Source organism: Anastrepha obliqua, chromosome 3 (genome assembly GCF_027943255.1).
Source record: "Anastrepha obliqua isolate idAnaObli1 chromosome 3, idAnaObli1_1.0, whole genome shotgun sequence".
Taxonomy (NCBI): domain Eukaryota; kingdom Metazoa; phylum Arthropoda; class Insecta; order Diptera; family Tephritidae; genus Anastrepha; species Anastrepha obliqua.
Genome location: NC_072894.1, coordinates 77,645,649 through 77,670,769, shown reverse-complemented (window position 1 = coordinate 77,670,769; position 25,121 = coordinate 77,645,649). Strand labels below are relative to the sequence as shown.

At 36.5% G+C, this 25,121-nt stretch overlaps 1 protein-coding gene across 1 annotated transcript in view; it reads right to left on the bottom strand.

Annotated features, from left to right (window-relative positions):
• The window catches only part of LOC129242776 (protein rhomboid), a 75,270-nt gene extending 52,722 nt beyond the window's left edge, over positions 1-22,548 (bottom strand). Inside the window, exons 1-4 of the mRNA XM_054879608.1 lie at positions 22,378-22,548; positions 22,184-22,276; positions 22,097-22,120; positions 17,120-17,296 (exon numbers count right to left, since the gene is read on the bottom strand). Coding sequence (XP_054735583.1) covers positions 17,120-17,296; positions 22,097-22,120; positions 22,184-22,276; positions 22,378-22,548 — 465 coding nt within the window. The remainder of the gene's footprint in view (positions 1-17,119; positions 17,297-22,096; positions 22,121-22,183; positions 22,277-22,377) is intronic.
• Positions 22,549-25,121: the final 2,573 nt, after the last annotated feature.

Here is a 25,121-nt window from a genome sequence, read left to right as displayed (position 1 = left end):
CTTTTAAGTATCGGGCATTTTCCTAAGAAATGTGTGATGTCTTCTAATTCATTTAAGTTACATAAATTGCAATTTAAATCCCTTTGGCTTCCCAAGTATATTAAATCACATCTGGCTTTCATAATCCACATAACTTTATAGATTCCATTATTATCGCTTAAATAGCTTCTGGCGTTGTTATGGTCTAATTCCTTATATAATCGGGTGCTTTGGTGTGCCCTTTCCCATAAAGTTCGAATATTCGAATCATGAAGATTTTCTATTATTGAAATTATATTTCTATTCCACTCTCTTTTGTTTGAAGTGCCCCAGTTACATGTTATATTTAATTTTTGTGCCAGATTACTAATTTCTTCAACCCAAAATATCTGTTTTTCTAAAATCTTTTTTGATAGTATATGAGGCAATCTATTATCATCATATTCTTATAATGTTTTGAATATATATTTTAAGTGAAGCTGCAGTGTATACAAATGAAAACTTGGAACATTTGTCTCCAAGAGAATGCAATAAGATGGCGTATTACTCGGGAGATGAAGTACCCTTTTTAAAAAATAAAGTTGAATTTTGTCTACTTCTTCAAACAACGAGTTTCCTCATACCTGAGCAGCATAACTCTGGATTGCTCTAGTCACCGCTAAAAACAGTTTCCATTTTGCCGACAACTTAATTTTATTTTTACTAAGAAATGTGCCCCAAGTTGCATTTATGCTATTTTTCGCTAGAACATTTCTATTTTCTATATGTTGCTTGAAACTGAGTGATGTGTTAGCTTTACACCCAAGTAATTATATTCTTTCGTTATTGGTATAACTTCGCCGTGAAAAAACCACTTTTCTTTTTCTGCTATTCTACCGCCTCTCCGAAAAATCATTATAGCTGACTTAGATAAGTTTACTTGCATATTCCACTTATCGCAGTATTTTTCTAAGTTGCTTATCATTTTTTGAAGAGCACTAACCTCATCTGCCAATATGACGATATCGTCAGCATATAATAGCAAACGGATATTTAACTCATCTATAAAGAGTCCCCCCTCTAAGCAGTTGTGCAGGTCATTCAAGTAAAGAGCAAAGGTGAAATCAGACACCCTTGCTTTACTCCTAAGCCCTGAATATTGGGAAGAAGTTCACAAACTTGATTTGAAATTCATTCAGGGAATTTTTTGAGAAAAGGAATAGCAATTGGGGTGGGCTTTCCTTTGAGCCAATTTTGACCATATTTAAAACTTGTGCTTTTATATAAAAGTCTAATCCAAACTGGATAACTTTTAACACTTCTGCCCACAAGAGTGAGGGGATTGTCAGAGAGCCATTCCAGACCATATTTCTTATTTTCTAAGTTAAATCGGTTCATATACGAAATCTCGCTAAAATCCGAGCGTGTCTACTGTTTTTGGCCTCCCCTTGTATCGGGATGCCGTACTGTGCGTCCTAGGCAGTGACCAGTCTTACGTATGAATAAACTGAAAGATAAAGCTTGAGCGGGTCCAACCTAAGCGAACACACAGTTAAGAGAACATAATGAAATATAATCCTGGCGTTCGCAACCACACCAAAAAACTGGGTACAACGATAACCTCAGAAACTGAACAGAAAACCATGTAACAGTTTCCGTAGAGAAGTTCAGAGTGTTTGAAAGCAATTTTCTGTAGGATTTGTCCGTTTAAGGCTTCCACAATGCTCTCAACTTTATCAGTTGTGGTGGTTGATTTTCACATAGTCTCCCGGAATGGTAGCATCAAAACACAACATATACGAGTATGCTACGTGGGCGTTGAGCCTATTAGTTGAAAAAATGCATTCATTGGATACAAAACCGCAAGCTTGATTTCGAAAAATGACGTACCCCTGACTGATGGACATTACTCACTTAGCTATTAACCAAAACAAAATTGATTTGGAAAAAATATAAAGATTTTTTAAACAATGGAAAATTGCAGGCAATTACACTTTAGCTGTGTCAGAGTTAGAGAGGTAATCGAATCTATAGTGAAATATCGGCTATAGTGAATTAAAAACTTTGAAGTCGTTTCTTCCCGAATTTCAGTTTTTTGAGCTATATCGTTCTTCCAGCAAACGAATGTACTTGAGAGCAATTCGTATTACAGAGAGCTGCATGGCAAAGTGCTTACTAGGGGAGTACAACTGTACTAAGTATAACATTTGTACATATACTTACAAAAGTATGCAGGACATATTGATATTTTTCGCCCTCTCGCAATGGCAGTTGTGTAGGGAAAAAATGCTCGAAGATGCCAACACGCAGTAGCCCATATGGCCAGACGCTTGGGCCACCTTCACTACGATTCACACAAACACACAGAAAGCAAAAGAATATGGTATGAGGCAGGCGCCTCCGTTGCCGTAGCAATACAATGCATTGCAATCTGGCGACAAAACCTTATTAGGATAAATGATTTAAAGCAAAAATGCCGCACATCCAACAAACACAAATACTTCTCTATATATGTACCTACACACCTTTGAAGTTATGCACGAATGTCCACGAGCCAACCAGCTTCACAGCATCGATCCTACGGAGTACAGGATTCTACTTATAAAGCAGCGAAGTAAACTTACCGCTTTAATTCACTTCAAGCTCTTTCTCTCCACCAACATGTGCCCGCTTCAGCGCCCTCTCGCTTTGCCATCATTACGCATGCATAATGCAACTTCATCGATTGTATGATTACTGAATTTATAACAAAAGATCGCACGTGACAAAACCTTATAAGGTAGACATGTATGTATGTGCATGTGTTGCCAGTTGCAACATTTACCAGCTGCATCAACACCGTCCGACAGACGACAAACACCAGCTTCACAAACAGCGATCATTGATCACATCACCAACTGATTTGCTGCTGATAAGTCAGTCACTCATAAAAAGTTGGCTCTTCTGTTCTCTGCATCGATGCTGCTGCTGCAATTGCAGCGACTGCTGTGGCAACAAATGTATCGCACGTTATGACATATGCGCGTAATCATCGTAAAAACAGCGCCACACTCATCTGCTCTATGCGAATGTTGGGTGTATGGCGGCGCGTCAATGATGAGCGTCCAGCTGGTCGAGCTAGGCCGTTCAGTCTGGCGCGGAGCCATTGTTGCTTAAGATGCAGGAATGTGCACAGGAGTCATACAAAAAACGAGGCAGGCGCATGCGTTCATTGTGCAATCGTTGGCCATAGAGTTTAGGAGCAGCCGGCATTTTATTCCCCATTGCCCTCCCACCTACCCTTCCCTCGTAGCTGGTCTGTATTGTTAAAAAGCAAATACTTAAATTAAGCGTAAGTTGAATTCTGATTGGACATTGCTCATCATCACAAATTGAAATACCTGTATATCGTTGCATGCACCAATGCATTCGAATTGATTTCAGAGCACAAATAGAGATTGGGAAATAGGCATTAAACTACTAGCAGGCAGCTTTTCAAGCTCAAAACAAAAATTACAATCTGATCTACGAACTTTTCTATTATAAGTAAAAGCAGTGGTTCGCTCTTGAGAAGGTAGGCCTGAACTCAACTTAGCGACGCGCAACAAAAACTTTAGCATTGAAGGTTTCAAGGCATTTACGTCCACGGGTGAATGAATACAAAAATATGGGAAAACAATGTCTTAATAGCTTACAACTAGTTGCAGTTAAACAAATATAAGCTAAAACTATTCAGACAGCGAAACTACTCTCAAGAAACTTGACAATGTCACAATGAACTGCGGCAGATCAGTAAATGAGAGAGGGTTATTCGTAGATATGGAGGAGCTGACAGCCCATGAACCCACGCGAGTATGTGATAGATAAGAGATAAGCAGTATAATGAGATCCCCCACAATAACCTGCATTATGCAGAAAAGAGAGAGCTTTGGGAATAGGGATATTAAGTGAAATGTGCACAAGAGCAGAGTTGCGAATTTGGCAGGCGCTTAGGTTTATTGACAACACCGGATAGTCCAAAATATAATAGGGGTTTTGGAAAAACCTAATCTTAGCCGATTGATTTCTGGGAGACCACCTTTTATAACAATCTTGACAAAGTTTTCTCTTCAATTGAAAATTACCGCTTTGTGGACATTGTAGAATTTGGGAATTTTGCGATATCATTTTGAATGTCAACCCATCTTGGTGGGGAGCGCTAAGGGACCTCGAAATTAGCCGGAATGGTCGACCAGACAAGAATCATAGATTTCCCTTCATGTTAATGAAAAAATAACGAATGGGAAGTCTTACCCAACACATCGTTTCGCTCAGACATTCCCCTTCTGACTATGTCTTGCATCGATCAATGCGGGATTCCTTGTCCGGAATGAGCTTCACTTCAGTTAAAGGTATCGATTCGTTCTTGGCTTCAAAAGATTAACGGTGCTATTAGGGCGGGATTCATACGCTCCGAAGGAAAATAAATACATTTTAAATAAAATGTATGTACTAATTTTTTTAAATAAATTCCTTAGGTCTGGAAAAAATCATTTAATATTTACACATCTAATCGGCCGCCGTAGCCGAATGGGTTAGTGCGTGATTACCATTCGGAATTCACAGAGAGAACGTCGGTTCGAATCTCGGTGAAACACCAAATTAAGAAAAACATTTTTCTAATAGCGGTCGCCCCTCGGCAGGCAATGACAAACCTCCGAGTGTATTTCTGCCATGAAAAAACTCCTCATAAAAATATCTGCCGTTCGGAGTCGGCTTGAAACTGTAGGTCCCTCCATTTGTGGAACAACATCAAGACGCACACCACAAATAGGAGAAGGAGCTCGGCCAAACACCCAAAAAGGGTGTATATTATATTATATATAGGTGTATATATAATAGTAAATATTTTTTTCCGCACCCGCTAAGTCTTTGTGTTATGAATACTGCCAACACTAACTCATACATCATTGAGTAACACAACATTGCTGCATTATAATGACGAAGAATGACCTGTGAACAAGCAACAATAACAACAACATATAATAAACTTCAATAATCAAATTGCAATGGGCAAGAGGCAGCATTGCATTTTTTCACTTCATATCTCTTTTTCTTGTTTCTACATGCAATTCACGCAGATCGGCGAAAAACTGTTGTCGGTGTTGTTGCATCGCTGTTAGGACCTGTGCCAAGCACGCACCAAGAAATTCCTAAATCTTGTTCTGAATGAAGTCGGAATGCACAAACGGTAAAAAATGCAACAAGTGCCGCCGCTGCGCGTCCATTGCCATCATCATCTGGCGTGCACCGAAGTTTGCTGTTTGCCGATCGCCGTTGATCGCATTGCCACTGCTGCTATTACCTCACAGAAGAGCACCAGCTGCAGCTGCTGGTTTATTGAATAAACTTTACCGACAGCATAGTTGGTCGCTCAGTCGTCAGCCGATCGTTCGTTGGACGAATTGCTGAGCATGCGACGCAATGATTATGATGCGCATGCACTTCTTCACCTGATGCATTTGAACATTTCTTTTCTTTTTTCCATTTATTTGTTTTGCTTTTTATTTTTCTTTGATTTCTTTTAATATTCGCAAAAAAGACTGAAGCTGCTCACGCAGTAGCAACCTATTATCATAAACATCATCAACACATCATTATCACTGGCAGAATCAAGCAAGACTGCATCTGAGTGTACGCTTGAATCATTACATTATACATCAATTACAACGACATTGTCCTTAGTTTGCTATACGAGAATTCTGTACTGTGAATGAAATCAGAGCATTCTGGCGGCGTCTACTAGGTGCAAATGCATCGCGCTTATGGCTCCGGGGACATCATTGAATCCGTCAGCTTCACTTGGTCTGGTTGGCGCTTAGCGTTGGCAGGTGAAGACAAGCATTCTCTACTGAAACGAATGTATAAATGTGCCCAGCAAACAAATATGGAGGCCTCGAAAATTTTAAGTATTTAAGAGCCCTGCTAAAGAGTAAATATAATATAATGCATCCATGTGGGCTGGGATTTCCTCTGTTTCTTCAATTTAGCTGTACTAAACGCTATATAAAGGCTGTTTCTTAAGTTTTTTTTTTGTTCGATATAGGTATGTAGTTAAGTACAAGTTAAATAATTGTATATAAAATGTGGAGATGATTCCCTTGAGAATATGTGGGTGGAAAATGATCATCAGAATTGGACTGAAGTCGAAGTTTGTAATAATTTTTGAATGCCCGTAGTTTAGAAAGCTAAATATAACCCAAGCCTCTTAACCTAGTCACGACACAAATAGTGAGAGATTTTTCAACGAGTATACCAAGTTTCCCGGCCGCCGTAGCCGAATGGGTTGGTGCGTGATCACCATTCGGAATTCACTGAGAGGTCGTTGGTTCGAATCTCGGTGAAAGCAAAATTGATAAAAACATTTTTCTAATAGCGGTCGCCCCTCGGCAGGCAATGGCAAACCTCCGAGTGTATTTCTGCCACGAAAAAGCTCCTCATAAAAATATCTGCCGTTCGGAGTCGGCTTGAAACTGTAGGTCCCTCCATTTGTGGAACAACATCAAGACGCACACCACAAATAGGAGGAGGAGCTCGGCCAAACACCTAACAGAAGTGTACACGCCAATTATTTATTTATTTTTTTTATTATTATATCAAGTTTGCAAAATGCTAGGTCCTGCAGAAGAGCTGGTCTGTTGGGCCCCTCTGTACTCTTCGTACTCTCTGCAACTTCTTAGACAAGGTATTTATTTTATAATGGTTAGCCAATAGTAACATTAAAAAATAGTAGTAACATATAAATAAATTTTCCAATGGTCTCCCAGCAGCAATACAAGGCAACTGATATCTTCTCGATGTTCGCCTCAATATTCCATACCGACCATGTCAAAGAGCACCAAAGGAGGTTAGATTATAATTAGAAGATTCCTTAATAAAGGAATCCGCGCCTCCTTGAGAGCATTAACAGATAACTAGTAATCAGAACCTCATGAAATTACCAAGTTCAAGTACCATACATCATACAGAGTACTCATAAATTTTCTGTTGCCGATGTAAGCAATAACCCTGTGGAAGAATTTAATATTATATAACGCACAATCTTATGATTGCTTCTGAGAGATCGTTATTGAAAGTTTTACAAAAAAAAAAAAGAAATCTCCTTTATAATTTCACCAACCACTTTCAGAGTATATGAACAATGAAATAAACGCTTTCGACGGACCCTATCTTTGTATGCAGATAAATGGTAACTCCTAAAACACTCATTCTAAAAATCCCATTACATATATTCAAAGCTCTGGAAAGTAAAAGCGTAGATAGTCAAGGAGGAAAGGATAGAAGTGACAGAGATATAGTGATAGATAGGATAGAATAGAGGCGGAAATAGCTAGTGTTGTGGGAAGTTTCCAGATTCTTTGCGAAATCTGAAAATATCCTCCAGTTTGAGAGAATGAATATTATTTATTTTCATGGCGTCGGAGCCCAAAATTCGTAGCCTAAGCAAAGGCAAGACACGCACAGATAAAATGCTCAGTGCTATCCGCCTCCTCTAAGTAAGACATTCAAATCGAGTCCTCAATGATTCCAATGGAGATCATATGCTGAACCCATGGGTTGTGTCCTGTAATAATACCGACCTTGATGGTACAACCAAACGTCTTTTCTACCAAGTTTTAGAAGAAAATTCGGGCACTTTACAGTTCTCCCGCGTTCTACACTGGACCATCGCTCTTTATGTAAATGACATACATAATCACTGATCCAATTCATGACTCCTGTACCCTGTTGGGTAACCGCTGGTCCGCAGTTGGCCAATTCATCGGCAATTTCATTTCCTTGAACACTGCGATGTCCTGGAACCCAGATAAGTTCAAGTTTATTCCGTCTTGCAACATAATTAAGCTTCTTCTCACATTCTTGAACAATATTTGAGGTTTGCTTTGCGCCTTTAGTGACAGCTAGACTACACTCCAATCTGTTTTCCGCTCCATCTCCTCTCAATTATCCATTCTGCTACTTTCAGAACGGCAAAAATTTCCGTTTGGAAAACAGTTGCCATTCCTCCCATAGCCCATATACTATCGTTTAAGTACCATCCGGATCCAGAACCTACTTCATTCTTGAACCCATCGGTAAAGAAAATATCCATCAATTTTTTTGAATGCACTCTCGATTACTCCATTACTTTCATTAAAAATTTGAAATTGAGCATTGAAAATAAGCAAAGAAAAAATGATTGAAAGAATTGATCGCCCATTAAAAGCGGCAAATAGCAAACAAGCCACCTTGGATGGATAAATACAAGTGAATTGAAAATGTTCAGCCATATTGTTCTATGCGTTTTATTATTTATGAGAAAATGGGCTTAGAGGAGAAATCCGAGCAACTGTCTCAAAGAAGTAGGATTTCTTGAGGGTATACGTCTGAATCTAAAACATTAACAGCAATGTTCAACATGTTTTCTTGCGCAAAACGATTTTTCTAATCACGGGTTTTTAGATTCCAAATCCAACTTATAGAGTTCTCAGTTTGGGAAAATCTTTTCCTGGCTATACTGAAAAGGCACCAGAGGATGAAAGCTCCAAAATCAAAAACAATTAGCAAAGCCTACTTTATGGTTTGCTGGATATACTTATATATTTATCTATGTTTGTACAAAGAATGTGAAGAAGAACCGCAAAATGGAACGGATTGCATGTACCAAGTTTTGCCCATCACCAAATGCCAACTGTCGAACGCACGCTGGTTATTGAATCGGCGCGTGCGCCATCGGTTTTAGTAAATCAATGCCACGCCATAAATGGTAATCGTTTTACAGATTGAATAATCGCTACACCACGTTCTTTGTGGCAAGTACGACATGCATGTTGCATGTGGCAAGTGTTCTATCATACTCATACTGTAGACACAAAATGTTTACTGGTGCTTCTGTTTTTGTCGCGGGTAACGCTGGAATAAATTAGTTATTAATTAGCAATAAGAAGAGAATTCATTCATAAAATCTGCACATTGCGAGCATTCATCCAAATGAATTATTATTGTGCGTCTTTCTTTTTCAAATTCTTTAATGGATCTTTAATCACAGAGCAATTACTGAAACCTGATTTATAGAGATCAATAGACACTTATTACTGGTACTAGAGTTGGGCACGGGTCTATTACCTTATAACAAGTGAAGTTAGGTAATAGATCAGGTGTAACAAAGTTCAGTAAGAGTAAAAGTTCAGCGTTACAGAAATGGACAGGAGATATAAAGCACTAAGGTCAGGAAAGATGAGGACAGTATTTTCGGGTACCGCATTCGAACAGCATATGTATGGTTTTAAAGATTGTAGATTTCACCCATTCTCTCGGATAATATATTGATGTATTAGTTAACGCTTACGACCTTTTTTTGGCTGTTTCACCGAGCTCATCCTCCTATTTGTGGCGTGCGTCTTGATGTTTTCCACAAATGGGACCTACAGTTGTATGCCGCATATGAACGGTAGATGGTCTTTTATGAGGAGCTGTTTTTCATTCGGAGATTTGCCTAGGGGCGACCATTATAAGAAAAAACTTGTTGTATCATATAGTGTTTCGTGCCCGGGATTTCTTACTAGTGCACTTGCGAATGGTAATCACGCCCCAAACCATTTACATAACTATGGCGGCTGCTTACGGATACAAAACGTAAAAGCAGATAGATTTTCATGCATCGTTCTTAAATGAAATGATTGTATAGGGTTTATATGCACAGTTCGACCAGGTAAAAGTAGAAAGCTGAACCGACAACGAACGACAATAGTATTAGCATTTGCGCTGCAACCGAAATTGAAGTTAACCTTCTTTATTAGGCTATCCCAACTAGATTTTTGTGCAGAATAATGTTGAGGAAAAATAAGTAGCTGATGAAATAATAATATATATATCATTGGCGCTTACACCCTTTTTGGGCGTGTGGCAGAGCTCCTCCTGCTATTTGTGGTGTGTGTCTTCATGTTGTTCTAAAAATTGAGAAACCTACAGTTTGAAGCCGACTCCGAACCGTAGATATTTTTTTTTTTTATGAGGAGCTTTTTCATGGCAGAAATACACTCGGAGTTTTGCCATTGTCTGCCGAGGGGCGACCACTATTAGAAAAGCATTTTCTTCATTTTGTTGTTTAGCGGAGATTCGAACATACGTTCTTCGAATTCCGAATGGTAGTCACGCACTAATGGGCGATCGCCGATAAAGTAATAAAGGTTCGCAAATAGTCATCTACGAAGAGGGTATCACTCCAGAGGTTTGCATTTATATAATAATAACCTTATAAGGAATTAAAGACCATAACCGGACTGAATATTCCGTGTCTACGAAAGTTTCATATTTTTTAATGTGCAAAATTATAAGGAATTTAAAAATCATTTCGTAAACCTACTAATATAGATAACAGAACTCGAAAACCAATTTGAAAAATAGTTTTTGATAATTTTAAATCTATGTATTTCCTTAGTCATAAATACCCTGACAATCTTGTAAATTTGAGGTAAAACTGTAGCAAATGTCACAAAAACATAATTTTTTTTTTAATTCTACAAATCAATACAAAATTTTACCACATTTATCTTTAAAAATTTGGAGTTTTGTTTTGCTCTATTTATAGAATTAGCAATTGAAGCCAAAGATTTTTTCTACTTTGACCATTAAAATAGCATCCGTGATAGATCAGCAATTAAGTTTAGTTAAGATACAGGGTGGGCCATATAGCGTTTGCTTTTTGAACAAGCTATTTTTTTTAAGAATGGTAACACAAATGACATGTCAAATGTGTTCATAATTTACTTAAAGGTTTGACATTTACGAAATGAGACGCTATACGCTTGAACAAAATTGGGAAATATTGAAAACCTATTTCCAAAGTGGTGAGTCTTTTTCTTCTTCCGCGGTTAAATGGCGAGCGTTACCCTGACATGCTCAACGAGTTTTTGTTTCCAAAAATTGAATGGACGACATTTGGTTTCAACAGCACGGTGCAACTTGTCACACTGCCAAAGTTACACTCGAACTTTTGACTACCGTTTTTGAATTCCGATATCAATTGGCCGCCTCGGAGCTGTGATTTAAATCCGTTGGACTATTTTTTGTGGGGAGCCGTTAAGGACAAATGCTATGCGAACCATCCAGAGACGATTGATGCTTTAAAACACGAAATCGAAGTTGCCATTCATGAAATTGGAGCCCAAACAATTGAAAATGTGCTTAAAAATTGGGTTGATCGAATGGCCTACTGTAAAGCCAGTCGTGGCAGTCATTTGAACGATATTATTTTTCATTCATAAATGATAATGTTCAATCTTCAAAGTTAAAAAAAAAAGTTTGAAAAAATATTGATTCGTTTTTTCTTTATAACCGATTCAAAAAGCAAATTTTACATGGCCCACCCTATATTTGCCAAATGCATCGCTTTTCACTTCTAAAAATATCGAATAGTCAGAAACGATTATGTCTAAAAGTTGAAAGATTATTATGCCTAAAAGTTGCGACACTATTTTATGTAGGAAGCCGTTATGGCGAAAGCTCACTTCAACTATCCAGAATCGGTTCAAAACATAAAATCGAAGTTTCACTAGTGAGATAAGAGCCAAAACTCGCGAAAATGTGTTGAAAAACTTTGTTGAGAGAATGGGCTACTGTAAAACCAGCGAATGAAATTATATTCCATGCTTAATGGCAAAAGTTCATCTTTCCCCAATAAAAAAATAGTTAAAAAATATGAATACCCACCCCTGTTACTTAAAGCCAATTTGATACTGGAAGAAAAGAGAGTACTTTGCGTGCAATAACTGTGCTGCTTTATAAGGTCTCGTGAATTAATGTGCAAGAAAATGTATGTATGTATGTACGCATATGACTTTAAAATTTAAGCATGCTCACATTCCGAAACGGCTTGAGTTTTGAAGATCTGAATACACAAAGCAGGCGGTTATCTTCATGAAGGATAATAACAACCAAATAAATTTTCTAAAACCAATAGATGAGAGCCAGCATTAAATCATTAGACCGAAACTCGGATAATTCCATAGGACTTGCATATGCATAAGTAGGTTTGAATGTATATACATATGTATGTATGTGCATATTTGCAAACTCAATTTTACCACAAGGATTAAATAATTCTAAAAGTAAATGAAAAATTATTTTAATTTGATTAACTCTCGCTTTGGTGAACATTTAAAGATTTCCCTTAACAGGAACTTATTTGTGCAAATTTTATTTCGAAGTATTTACCACTTGTAAACAAATTAATAAATGTACACAGAGGATAACAACAGGTACATACATACATACATATATGTATGTAAATAATGTAAAATGCATTGTGCATGTCAATAACAGCTACTCGTACAACAAGAACTACAACTCACAAATATTGAGGACATGTAAAGTAAACATAAACGCATGAGATTGAAGTGAATTTCTTGAAGCAGAAAAAGGAAAATATCAACACCCACAATCTGAACAATTCTAATGACAGTAACAACAATATTAACAACATTAGCACCGAAATGAACTCATATACATATGTATGTATGTACTTAAATGCATGTCTGCACCGATTGCTACTTGAATGCCAACAATTTCAATTAAGGAATAGCCAAGGCAAATACAAACAAGATGTGGCTCTTAATGGAATTGCAACTATTGCGAATTCTCTTTTGTGCGCAAATCTGTGCGTGTGTGATTTTGAGGCATTCGATCTCTTCAGTACGCGTCAGCGCTAAATCATATACATACATACATACTTATCCTGAGTCTTACTTTCCCAGTTGAAAAATAACTCCTCGGTGGCAATGTGGGCAACGAGTTATTGACGTCATTTTGTAGAGAAACCTGGCATTATAACTGGCTTAGTTCACTATTAAAGTGAAGTGTATATAGAAGGTGGGGTTTTCCCAAAATCGTTTCTTTATTTTTTACGGTTTTGACAAGTGTGTCTGTATTTTTTTCACCGCTACTATAATATTCGCTTGGGCAAAAGAAATCCATTCTTTTCCCGATAGACTGCTGAGCGCAAGAATAAGGAAGATTTATAAATTATTACAAATAATAATTAATGCAATATGTGAATCTTATTTTTATTTTCTGGCGCGATAACCGCTTACGCGATTTTGGCCGAGTTCAACAAAGCGCGCCAGTCGTTTCTTTCTCGTGCTAACCGGCGGCAATTGGACACATCAAGTGAAGTCAAGTCCTTCTCCACCTTCCCCTTCCTCTACTACCAACAGCTGGTACCGCATCGAATACTTTCAGAGCCGGAGCGTTTGTATCCATTCGGACGACATGACCCAGCCAACGTAGCCGCTGGATCTTTATTCGCTGCGCTATGTCTATGTCGTCGTAAAGCTCATACAGCTCATCGTTCCATCGCTTGCGATATTCGTCATTGCCAACGTGCAAAGGTCCAAAAATCTTGCGCATAATCTTTCTCTCAAACACTCCAAACGTCGCTTCATCGGATGTGGTCATCGTCCACGCTTCTGCGCCATACGTTAGTACGGGCATGATGAGAGTCTTGTAGAGTGAAAGTTTTATTCGTCGAGAGAGGACTTCTTTTTATTTTACTTTTCTTTATTCAATAAAGAAGAAATGAATGAAATTCGTTGAATTCATTAGATTGCAACATAGTCTGAATAGCATGCCAGTCATGCATGGCAAGTCATTCAGAGACCCAGATATGGCGTCATATTTAGCCTGCTTCTAAGAAAAAGAAAGTGTGAGAGGATATAAAAAGAAGAAAAATAGAGGAAGAAAGAAAGACTAGCAAGTACCGCACTCAGACACAATTAAATCCATTGTACTGCACTCGAATTCCCTTTTTATTTTTCTTTACTCTACTCGACCTCCGAAGAAATCTGAGTAGATCTTGTGGTGCCAAGGAGCCAAGGTGGTCGCTTCTTAACACATCAGTGCCAAAGACCTCAAGCCTGATTCGAGCGAAGGCTGGGCAGACGCACAGAAAGTGCTCCGCCATCTCATCCTCCTCTCCACGTGCTGGGCAGAGTGCACTGTCTGAGAGGCCTAGCTTTTCCATGTGTTCCCCCATAGAAAGTGGGCCGTCATCAGTCCAACCAGCCTAATACAGTCCCCTCTGCTTAGTAACAGGAGGAACTGCGACAGTCGGTCGGACATGACAGGTAACATCAGTTTTGTCCATCTGCAGCTTCTGTCAGCTTGCCAAGCTCGCTTGTGGGTTAGAGTAACCCGTTTGTTAACCGTGGCTTTGATGGCTTCAGAAGGTAGTGGCGAAACGGGCTGCGGGCCGAGGAAGTTGGTCCCAGAGTAAATTCTGGCTAAAGAGTCAGAAATCTCGTTACCCGCGAGACCCACGTGTGCTGGGACCCATGTTAGCATCAGGCTATTATGTCTACCGACATAGTTTAGCCTGGATTTACAGGATTCGACTACCCTTGAAGTGGTTGGGGTCTGTCTAAGGCCATTAGCGCAGCTTGGCTGTCGCTGCAGACACATATAGATCTACCTCTCCATCTGTGGCATAGTAATTCATGCGTCATACTGGTCGTCTGGCCTATCAAGGAGGCCTGGAAATGTCAGCGAGAGGGAATCGATGACTTTTCTTGCCATGCACGCGACATGCATGCTGTTAGATGTCGGTTACCAACTGGGTTGTTAATTACTTTAACACAGACATTTCTTAGGATGCTGAGGCATGTTTCTTCTGCACTAGAACAATTACTTAATATATTGTATTACTTAAGCTGTAGTATTTTAAACTTATTTTTTTATTTGTTATTGGTTGATTTGAATTTTTTAAGTTAGATTGGTTTGTGGAGTGGCCATTTCATGGGATCGGATGTCTCCGTTTCCGATATTGATTCTATAACAAGAAATCATAAATAAAAATGTAACAATTTTTTTCAGATTTTCATAAATTTAAATTTTTTGGCGATATTAATAAAGAGCACTTTACTCTCTTCTTGTTTACGTCAACCCCTTCCGCTTTGCTTACCATTATTGTCTGAATTCATAACCTGATAATTTGCATTTGATTTCAGCGATGAAAATGCAGTGATTGCTACCTCCCGTACGGCAAGAATGTTCTATCGCCAATGCAATGATGTATGTGTGCGCTTACGGACAAAATAATAGAATCGCGATATTTTTACCAATTTCGACTACTATTCCTTTGTTTCTTTTTATTTATTTATTTATGTTTTGTTAAAATATATCTTACTCTACAACAAATAACATATCAATCAAAGTTCCAAACTTCGTACAAGATTTATAAAAACAAATTTGTCTATTCTTTATAAGAAGAAAATGCGCAACACCGTCCAACTACCATTCTACTAAAATTTAATTGGCTATAAATCTGCGTACCCATATTTTCTCTAAATTCTGATTAGACAATTTTAAATTTTGATATAATTTGAAATTTTGATTTTTATAAATCTTTTACAAAGTTTGGAACTTTTGCTTATTTGATATTTGTTGTAGATTGAGCTACATATATTTTTAGACAAAACTGATCAAAATATTCCGGTTCTATTATTTTGTCTGTAAGTGTATGTGTGTAGTATGCACACATATCTATGCACGTAGGTGCCTACAGAAAGGACAAAATATGCAAAGTGCAAATTAGACAAAGGATATTTACTAAAACCTGCACACAAAATGTCCAAGGGCACTTGTATAAAAGCACACAAACATACCATTTCATAAACATGCAAATACGTACATGCAGCGAAGAGCCTTTGAACTAAATCAAAAGCAATAGGATATTTCCTTAAAACAGGTAAAGGCAACGTAAGGAAAGATTGCCAGCTAATACAATTTTTTGTTTTTTTTAGCTTGATTCGGAGAAAATGAAGAAGAAATCACATCGAAAAAAGTGCGTGTTGCGTAGAAAGGGGGAGAGACCCAAGAGAGAATGAGCGAAAGCGAAAAAGAGAAAGAATATATATCTAAATAAATTCACAACATTTGCAGAGAATACAAATAGACAAAATTTACAAAAAACGGAGAAGGGGTGACCGGTGTAGGTGAACGCCGGACACAACCGTGGCAGCAACGCGCACTACTCCGAGCGTTTATCACCCGCACAAACGCAGCGATTCCAGCACCGCAGCAACGGCACAAATGACCGCAAGGCAATACCAATAAATCCGACGCCGGAATGGATAGCACTTTATAGTACGCACAAGCACAGGCCAGGAAACGGAAATAGGCGCCAAAAAGTAGGCACAAAAAAAATGCCAAAAATATTGGGACCAAAAAACGCCCCAAACAGCAGGTACCAAGGAAATATAACGCCAAAAAATAGGCACCAAAAATATATTTCCTACAAGTTTGCACCAACAAACAAGCGCCAAAAAGTAGGCAGTGTTATTTCTTGCTAAAATTAGCAACCACTAGAAAAAACTCAGGGAAAATAGTCTAAAGTGTATCTAAGATATATATAAGGTATAGCTCTCTCTATCCTTTTCCTCTACTTTACATCTTTTTTCCCTCTCGCGGAACGAAAATGTCCACAACATAGCATGGTCTTGAAATTTTACTCTCCATTCTGCCTCGTCCATCGACGCCTAGAAGTTTCACTTCAAAAACTCATAAATTAAATTGTAAATAACCATAACACATTTATTAAAAAAAACCCACATTTTAAAGACAATTGTCACGCATACAAAGTTCTTTAATTCTAAAGCTAGGCATCACTGAAGTAGCGAGAGAGAATTGACTGCTGAAAGGAGAAGAAAACCAACAATAACCGCACTCGCGGGCAATGCGACCAGATGTTAAAAAAAGTAAAGCTACGTAAAACTGAGTGAATTATTGAAGTAATTTTTAAAAAATATACATAAATATATGTATATATACAGAATTATAAACATTACATTTTAATTAGAAGAGGCTAGAAAAAAGTCATAAAGAAAGAACTAAAACTCCGAGACTAAATGACAAAAAATTAATAGCAAAGTATGTTCAAAGAGCGTTACAAAGCGCTCTCCTAGCTGAGCATTAGCAATCACTTGCTCTTAGTATGAATGAGTTATTTCCATGGCTCGCAGAAACCTTCAAAAGAAGCCTCTTTTTCACCGCTAACAAAATAAAATTTCAAAAAAATTCTCAAGTGGAAACTCCTTTCGTAATATTATATATATAGCATCTGTTTTCACATAAAGAAGTACAAAAGCTCAACATTTATGTCAATACTTACCACATTTACAAAATCCTGGAAGGTCACAAAACCGGGACCTATTGGCAATCGCGCCTTTTTCGCGCGCTCATGCAACAATTCTCGTTTATTCATAGGCACTTGTGACAAGAATTCTGGGGATTTTAATGCCTTTACAAAGTCATCAACGGGTATCTCACCAAATCCTTCTGGGTCAAACTATTTCGAGAAGAAAAACGAAACAATACACACCAACATTATTAATCGAAATAGCAAATGCTCATATTTTCGTTATAATTATTGTTGTTATTAGTAGTCGCTACTAATTTTTTTATAACGTAAGGAAGTGCTAAATTCGGTCCTGATAAAACTTTTTATGGCTGCTAATTTTTCAACTCAAACAAACTCATAGGGAATCAGAGTTATAACGGACGCAAATCTCCATTAGGAGCAGGAACTATATAGGTACCAATTTTGAGGGAGTTTTATTAAGGGGTTACATACGTCCAGAATTAAAAAAAAAATCGATTTTTTTCGATGCTTCGAAAGTATAGTCTCTTAAGAATATACTCTGATATTTCCATGCGAAAATTCCCAATATTATAGTTTCTACATCCCATTAACTAGGGAAGGAGCGGTCCAGGCATTCCTGTACCTCAAACTTTAAACTCTTTTTTCTCAAAACTACTTTTTCCGGCACGGTATGCATGATAACTCATAAAGTTTTTAATATTTTTTTATCCGGTTTTTTTTTAATATTCGAACGTGTCTTCTCTATAGATTTGATTTTTGATATTTTATTTAAAAAGATTTATAAACATAATTAAAGTATGACATTTATTACGTAAAACGCGTACTTCTTTTTAAAATGCCGTAAATTGCAAAATTTTTCGAAATTCAAAAATCCGACTCCACTGACTATAGCTACAACTTTATTTTACAAGAATTTCAAGGAGAAATTATGCACATTAACCCAAAAGTGCCTTTGACAACACCCATTTTTCATAATTATTATCTTTGGGCTCATTGTTTGTACCAAATTTATAACAGTTATAATTTTTTTTTTTTTTTTGAAAATTTCCGTTTTTGCCCATTTTCAGTACAAAAGGTGTAATATGTGTACCGAGTTTCTTATAAAAATGTATTAATGTTTGCTCGAGTTATCGTGCGCACAGGCGGTCGGACAGATCCCTAGTTCTGTATTACACTTCTCAGATGACATGCAAAAAAATATAAAAGAATTATACTCTTGGAAACTCTACTTAATCAGAAGTCCTACCTGCATCTTGTGTATCTTAGAAGAGCAAATCAGGTGAAGTAAATACAGGTTAGTGCAAACGTATGTCATAATATGCAAACTGGTCCCACCATAGATGTTAATACATATGCAGATGTTGCTCGTTCGGTCGAGAATATCCAAGTCTTATGCGCAGTCGCGCATCTCTTTTGAATCAACTAGGCGTGACTATCATTTGGCAGATTCGAGTCTCAGTGCATGGATCAGCAAAATGATAGGAAAAATTTTTTTCTAATTATCGGTTGCCCCTCGACAGGCAATGGCAATCCTCGAAGTGTATTTCTGCCATGAAAAAATTCCTCATAAAACCCATTTGCCGCTCAAAATCGGCTTCCTGTAGGTCCTTCCATTTGTGGAACATATTCAAGAATCACACCACAATTAGGAGGAGGACTCGGCAAAACACATAACAGAAGTGTACGGGCCAATTATTTTATTTTATATATAATATTGCAACTCTTTACAGCTTTATTGTTTTATTTTTGGCTTATTCTTTTGCTGCTCTCTATTTTTTTTTTTTCTTATTGAAAACTTGCTATATTGAATTTTTAAAATATCAGGATAAGCTCTAAAACGTATTAAGAAATTAATTTTTTTTTTAATAAAATACTCACAATAAGGTCCCCACAATTGACGTGGCTCAAGGACTAGTAATAACCAACTAAAAACCTTCGTTTAGTGTGGCTCACGCCAGAGTGTCTATAAATTATCGCTGGTATTTAGTATTAGCAAAGGAAATTATATTTATAATGACCTTTTATCTAGATATTCCAACTTTGACAACTGCTTTTGGTTTTTTTTTTTCGAATTCCCACATTACCGCATTCATATGTATGCATGTGTATGTATGTACCGTAAGATACCTGGGCGCATGCAACAAAAAAAGCTTCGACCATAATCACAGCGTTGTCCAAAATAATGCTCAACCATATTCGAGGTTGGCATAATAAAAGGCAAAATACTCTACTATTGCACTTGCTTGGTCACAAGCATTTCCCATCTGTCATACTATCGGCTTTGCGCACTCCGAGCACGCAGCGCATTTGAAGCAGTATCAGAGGAAGTACCACTAGGTATAATTCCGATAAGTATCTTGTCTAAAGAAACGGCTTGACCTGTCTATCCCGATGTCAAAGGCCACAACGCCTAAGGGAAAATTGTATTAAGTGTACATATATAAATATTATTCACTTTACTTTGGCAATTCATTAAAAATCATAGAAATCCATTATTTTTATCAAAAAAATATTAGTTTTCACAATATTTGACTTCAATATTGGTTATTTTTATTGACTTTCGAGAATTAAATAAGCGAAGCATAAAATTTCTCTCGGTATTCGAACTCGCGATTGCAGTTTGATAGAACAGCGCGTTAACCACTACGCCGCCAAGTCAGCTCATATTTGCTGTCAAATGTTGTATTTCAAATCGCCTCTTTTAGCAATTTATTACACTCTAAAAAATTTTTTCATAGGAGGAATGATACAAAAAACGAATTTTTTTATTTAACTAAAAAAAAATTTTTGAGATTTATGCAGCTGTAAAGATTTCGATGCGTAGCTTTGACCGATTACGTTTTGATAGAAATATTTTTTATTTTTTTTTATACTTATACATATCCGTATGTGTAAAATAAAAGAAGCCCAACGAATTACTAAGTTTTAACAATTTTTGTTTTTGTACTACAGTAGGTTCTGTTTTTATGCGGTAGATACGTTCCGCAAGAAACAGCATAAAAAAAAACAGCATAAAAAAAAACAGCATAAAAAAAGCTACTAGTTCTATAGTAAAACTATAGATACGTTTCAAATGCTAAAACCGCATAAATCTGAAATAATGTAATAAAATCGCATAAAAAAGGGCACTAGTCCCATATTATAACTATAGATACGTTCCATAGACCGCATGAATCTGTGATGAGTTTTTGCTTAGCTGGTTTAGAATCTTGTTTATATGTACAATTCCCGATAAGTCGACATGCATTTTGTAATTTAAAAAAAACCGCACTATTTCAAAACCGCATAAAAAAAAGCCGCATAAAAACAGAACCTACTGTACTTTCTTTTCATAGTACATTCTATAACAAAAATCATACAACTCAATATTCCAAACTATGTACAAAATTCAGAAAAATTTAACAAATTTCAAAAATAATACATCAACATTTTTAACTTTTTATTCAGAATTTTTAGGATATGCAGTTTTATAGTCCATTCAATTTTAGTATTATGATCAAGTTTCAAGGGGCTCAACATTCTCATTGATTTTTGACATTTTTTTTTCGTTGCGACTTCGGAACACGTATTTTATATCGTCCCCTTTCTGTGTTAACTTCGTCTCGTAACTTCATTTTTTTCGAAATTGAGATTTTTTAAATTTTTTTTTTTGCATTTTTTTATTTGATTTTTTAAATGAAGAACCTTTCAAGAATATTCTGTGAAAATTTTAGATGAATCGGAGCAAAACTTACAAAGATACAGCCATGTAAGTGTTGCTACCTACCTGGCTCAACCGCGTTTAGCGTTAGCGTCAAAGCGTTTTTCCCACAACTTACGTTTTCAAAGTCGGTGCCCGTCATAACTTTAAAACTACTGCACCGATCCTTTTGAAATTTTGAACACTTTTTCTGTAGATGTTTTACAAGGTAACGCCGAAGAGTTTTTTTCGAATTTGTTGATACTTTTTTTTTACGGTAACTAATTCACCGATTTTTTACGCGAAAATCGTGTTTTTGACTTTAACGTGCCCAAAAATCGAAAAATTTTTAATTTCAAAAAACCCTCTCGGCGTTGGTTTTTTGATTTCAGATGATTTAACACCGAGTTATGAGGGGCACCGCAAAACTACTTTTTTTGAGATGCGTCCGAATAATTTCTGCCATTACCGTATTTTTAAATATTTTTGGATGAAAATTTCACAAAATATACTTCAAATGCTATAGTTTTATGTAGTAAAAGATTTGACGAATAAATTTCAACTGTGTCATCAAAAAAAATCATAAAAATGTGCCTTTTTTCCATGAATTAACGTTTTTTATATGGGACAAAAAACCTAGCACCTTCGGCAAAGAAAAAAAATCCAAACAGCCACAGTATTTTGCATTCACTTGCACTTTGTTATACTAAAATTCAATGGGCTATAAAACTACTTACCCATAAGTTTTCTAGAGATACTGATTAAAAAGTTGAAATTATGAAATTTGTTAAATTTTTTGAAGTATTGTATAAAATTTTGAACTTTGAGTTATAAAGTTTTGTTATAAGAAACTTCGAACCTAGAAAAATTCGAAAACCCCTGGTTAAAAAGTTGAAAGTTTTGATGCGATTTTGAAAATTTTTAAACCTTGCGTTATATGCGTTTTACTGTAGTATGAACTATTTTTTTATTACCAAATATTGGTGTATTTATAATTTTTCATTGTATATATGAGAAGTAATCGTGAATGACGAATTAATAGAGATTATGGGATGTAGTAACATTAAATCTCTTTAAATGTCTTATGGTTAATATGGCCGCCGATAAATGATAATGGAACTACCTTCTTTATTGTACCATGGAACAGTTTAGGCCTTTGGTTTCCGCCCATTTCGCTAACTCAACTCATTCAATAAATTTGAGCTACCTACTTGACCTATTTTAATTTTTTATGTACTGATATAAGCGGCATGTGTTTTTCGGGTAAACGAAGCGCTAACAAATATGTCAATTAAAAACCAACTTACCATATCAAACAATAGTTTCCATTTCTGTAAAAAAAATGGATTTGGTTAATACATAATATGAGAGTTTTATATCAAATAGTAGCCTACATCACGCAATAATTCCCGACGCAGTTCCGCCTCATCAAAATCCGAATTGAGTGAGGTGTGTTCAGTTTCATAGCCAGCATCGTTTGTACATTGCTATTTAAAGAAAAACCAACAAAAAATATATTAAAAATACGCCAAAATCAGTAACCACCCCCGCCCAGAGACTTTTACCTCAAAGACGAATACATACTTACATAACGTACTTGCGTGTGTGTATGTGATATGGAAGCAATTGATACTAGCGAGCCTGCTATCGTTGATATGTGTTCAATTTCGGCCAAAGTCTCCTGTTGACTGCTGCCAGCATTATTGGTGCTTTGGATATCCACGCCACGAGAACTGCAACGATCGAAACCACTCCACATGCCGCTTCTACACCTCACCAGCACCTCTACCTTTGATAACTCACACTTTTTCTATAGCCAAATTGAGACTACAAACAATCGCAGCACATCATACTTATAATGCTATCTGTAGCCCAAAAGCTCCAAGTCTATTTGATGCAACATATAAGTTTTATATTTTAACAATTCATTTTATTTTTAAATTATTCATTTTTTTTTTATTACATAAATATCTTTTTAGCATTATTTGTCATGTATTTTTCGCTGTGTACAAAAGTGTCATTCTTTTCGTTATGCCTAAAAGTATGCAACGAATCTCGTGGTTTTGATTATAGAATTTGACTATTATATTCTAGTACGCAAATATGAGCGAGTGAAATGATTGCGTTTGTGGTGTTGATGTAGCACTATTCGCTTCTATACACGTGAACGTTGGTTCGAATCGCGTTCGTTTGGTGTTTTTGAATTTATTTATTAGTAGTTATTATATATTCTTCACTTCAATGTGTTTGTTTGTGAAGATTGATACTGCTTTGGTTTTATACTGGACGGAGTATATAAAAATACATTCTGCTTATAAAATGTTAATTTCCGCCCTACAGTATTTGTAATTCACGTTGAAGTTTTCTTCAATAACTGCTTCGTGAATATTTGTGGGGCCAGAAAATAAAATCCCGTTTAATCATAGACTACTTCCGGCCATCAATGCCAGAGTCTATTTCATGCCCGGGAAATAATTTTATTGCTTCCGCTTGTTTTAACACTACTACACAAATTTGTATATGTATATATGTACTCCTGCCACTTATCGCACCCCTTTCGAATATAAAATTCGCAAAATTTCCTTCCTTTCCTTCCAAAACGGTTAATTTGCCGATATTTGCTGAAATTATTATTAGCCAGAACTTGCTCGCAAACAAATTAAATTACCATCACGACAACACCAATTAACTATGGTTAGAAATTTTACCCCTGTGTTGTTTATCTTTGCGCCCTTTAGCAATGAAAGCAATTTTCGAACTAACAACAAAAGATTTTAAATACGCCAAAAGCACGAAAACACGATTTTCCAGGGAAGTTTAATGGCATTTCCGCTGTTTTTAGTGCCGAGGGTCATTGTTCTTCCTCATGTCGTGTATGTATTATAAGTGCATTACGGATTTTTAGTACAATAAAAAATTAAAAAACAGAAAACAGAGAACAAAATTAAGACAAAATAATAAATTCGAGTTATGCCTACTGCATTTGCCTGAACTTTAAAGATAGATTGTGAGTTGTAAGATATTTTGATAAATTCGAATTAAATTTTGATCAAAGTAGATAAAATTTAGAATTTTTTTGAAATATTAGCTGAAATAAAAAGTTTTGAATGTAAGTCATATCGCCCGATGGATGGATGGATTGTGTGATACGGCATAATACTATATGCCAATTTGAAGGCGTCATTACACTTCAAAAAGATAAAGAAAACAGCGAAGAAAATTCGATACGTTCTTCAGTATTATTACAACCAAAAAATTGTTTGCTGTTTATGGACCCATTATAATGTCAAATGGAAGAGTAAAGCAGTGATTCAAGCGGCGAAGTCATTCTATCGAGTAAAATCTTGAATTTTGTCATAAATCGGAGCTATTTTACATTCAAATGGATTTCACTTGAGGGAGAGGGTTTAATAAGCTGGCTTCGTAATGTTCTAGTCACAGGGACATGCCTAGGAATTTTCCCACCGATGAGCTATAAATATACGGTAAGAACAACATTATTCGTAGCAAACTCCGTCATATAATTTTTCCCAGACCTGGATTCAGTAAATAAGAGGATCAAGAGCTCTCTTGAACACAATGATTTTACCCCGCCAATGTCGGTATGCCACACTAGGTTTTGAGATGTAAAAAAATAAATAGTTTAATTATTTCGATTTGGTAAATTTGGTAAATAATAATATTGGTTTTCCGAGCTCGGGGAAATAGGAAGAGCAACTGCAATGCAATATTTTAAATCTTTTCTAATTCACACATTTAGTGTAATTCACTAATTTTATAAGTCCACCGCAACTTTAGTTACAAATATTTATTCATGTGACAACTCCATGGGTTTTTTAATAATGTTTGTTCTAAGTGTTCACTTAAAGTTCACTTAAAAGTAACTAAAGCTCTAAATACACCACACACATAATTTTCAGGGTCCGGCACTCGAAGTGTAACCAACTTCAGACCGCTCGCGCACCTGACACACGGGCATCAGCTGTCTGTTAGTTGGCTAAATGACAGTCCAGAGTATTGTTTGCAAGAGCGCGGAAGCATTTTGCCGAGAGTAAAGAAAATCAGTAATGGATTTCAAACGTAATGGTGTGATGGCATTATATTTGTCTGGATAACCACAACCAGCGATTGTTCGTGCGCACCATAAAGTAAATACAGTTTTTGTTTATCGCACCATTAATCGTTACAATGATACTGGTAACATCGCAGAACGTCATGGGGGTAGTCATCGAAAGACTGCAACGTCACGTGAAATTGTTCAAAAAGGGAAGAAGCGAAAACGAAAGAACTGAAAGCATCCGCCTCATACTGAAACATGATATCGAAGTCAAG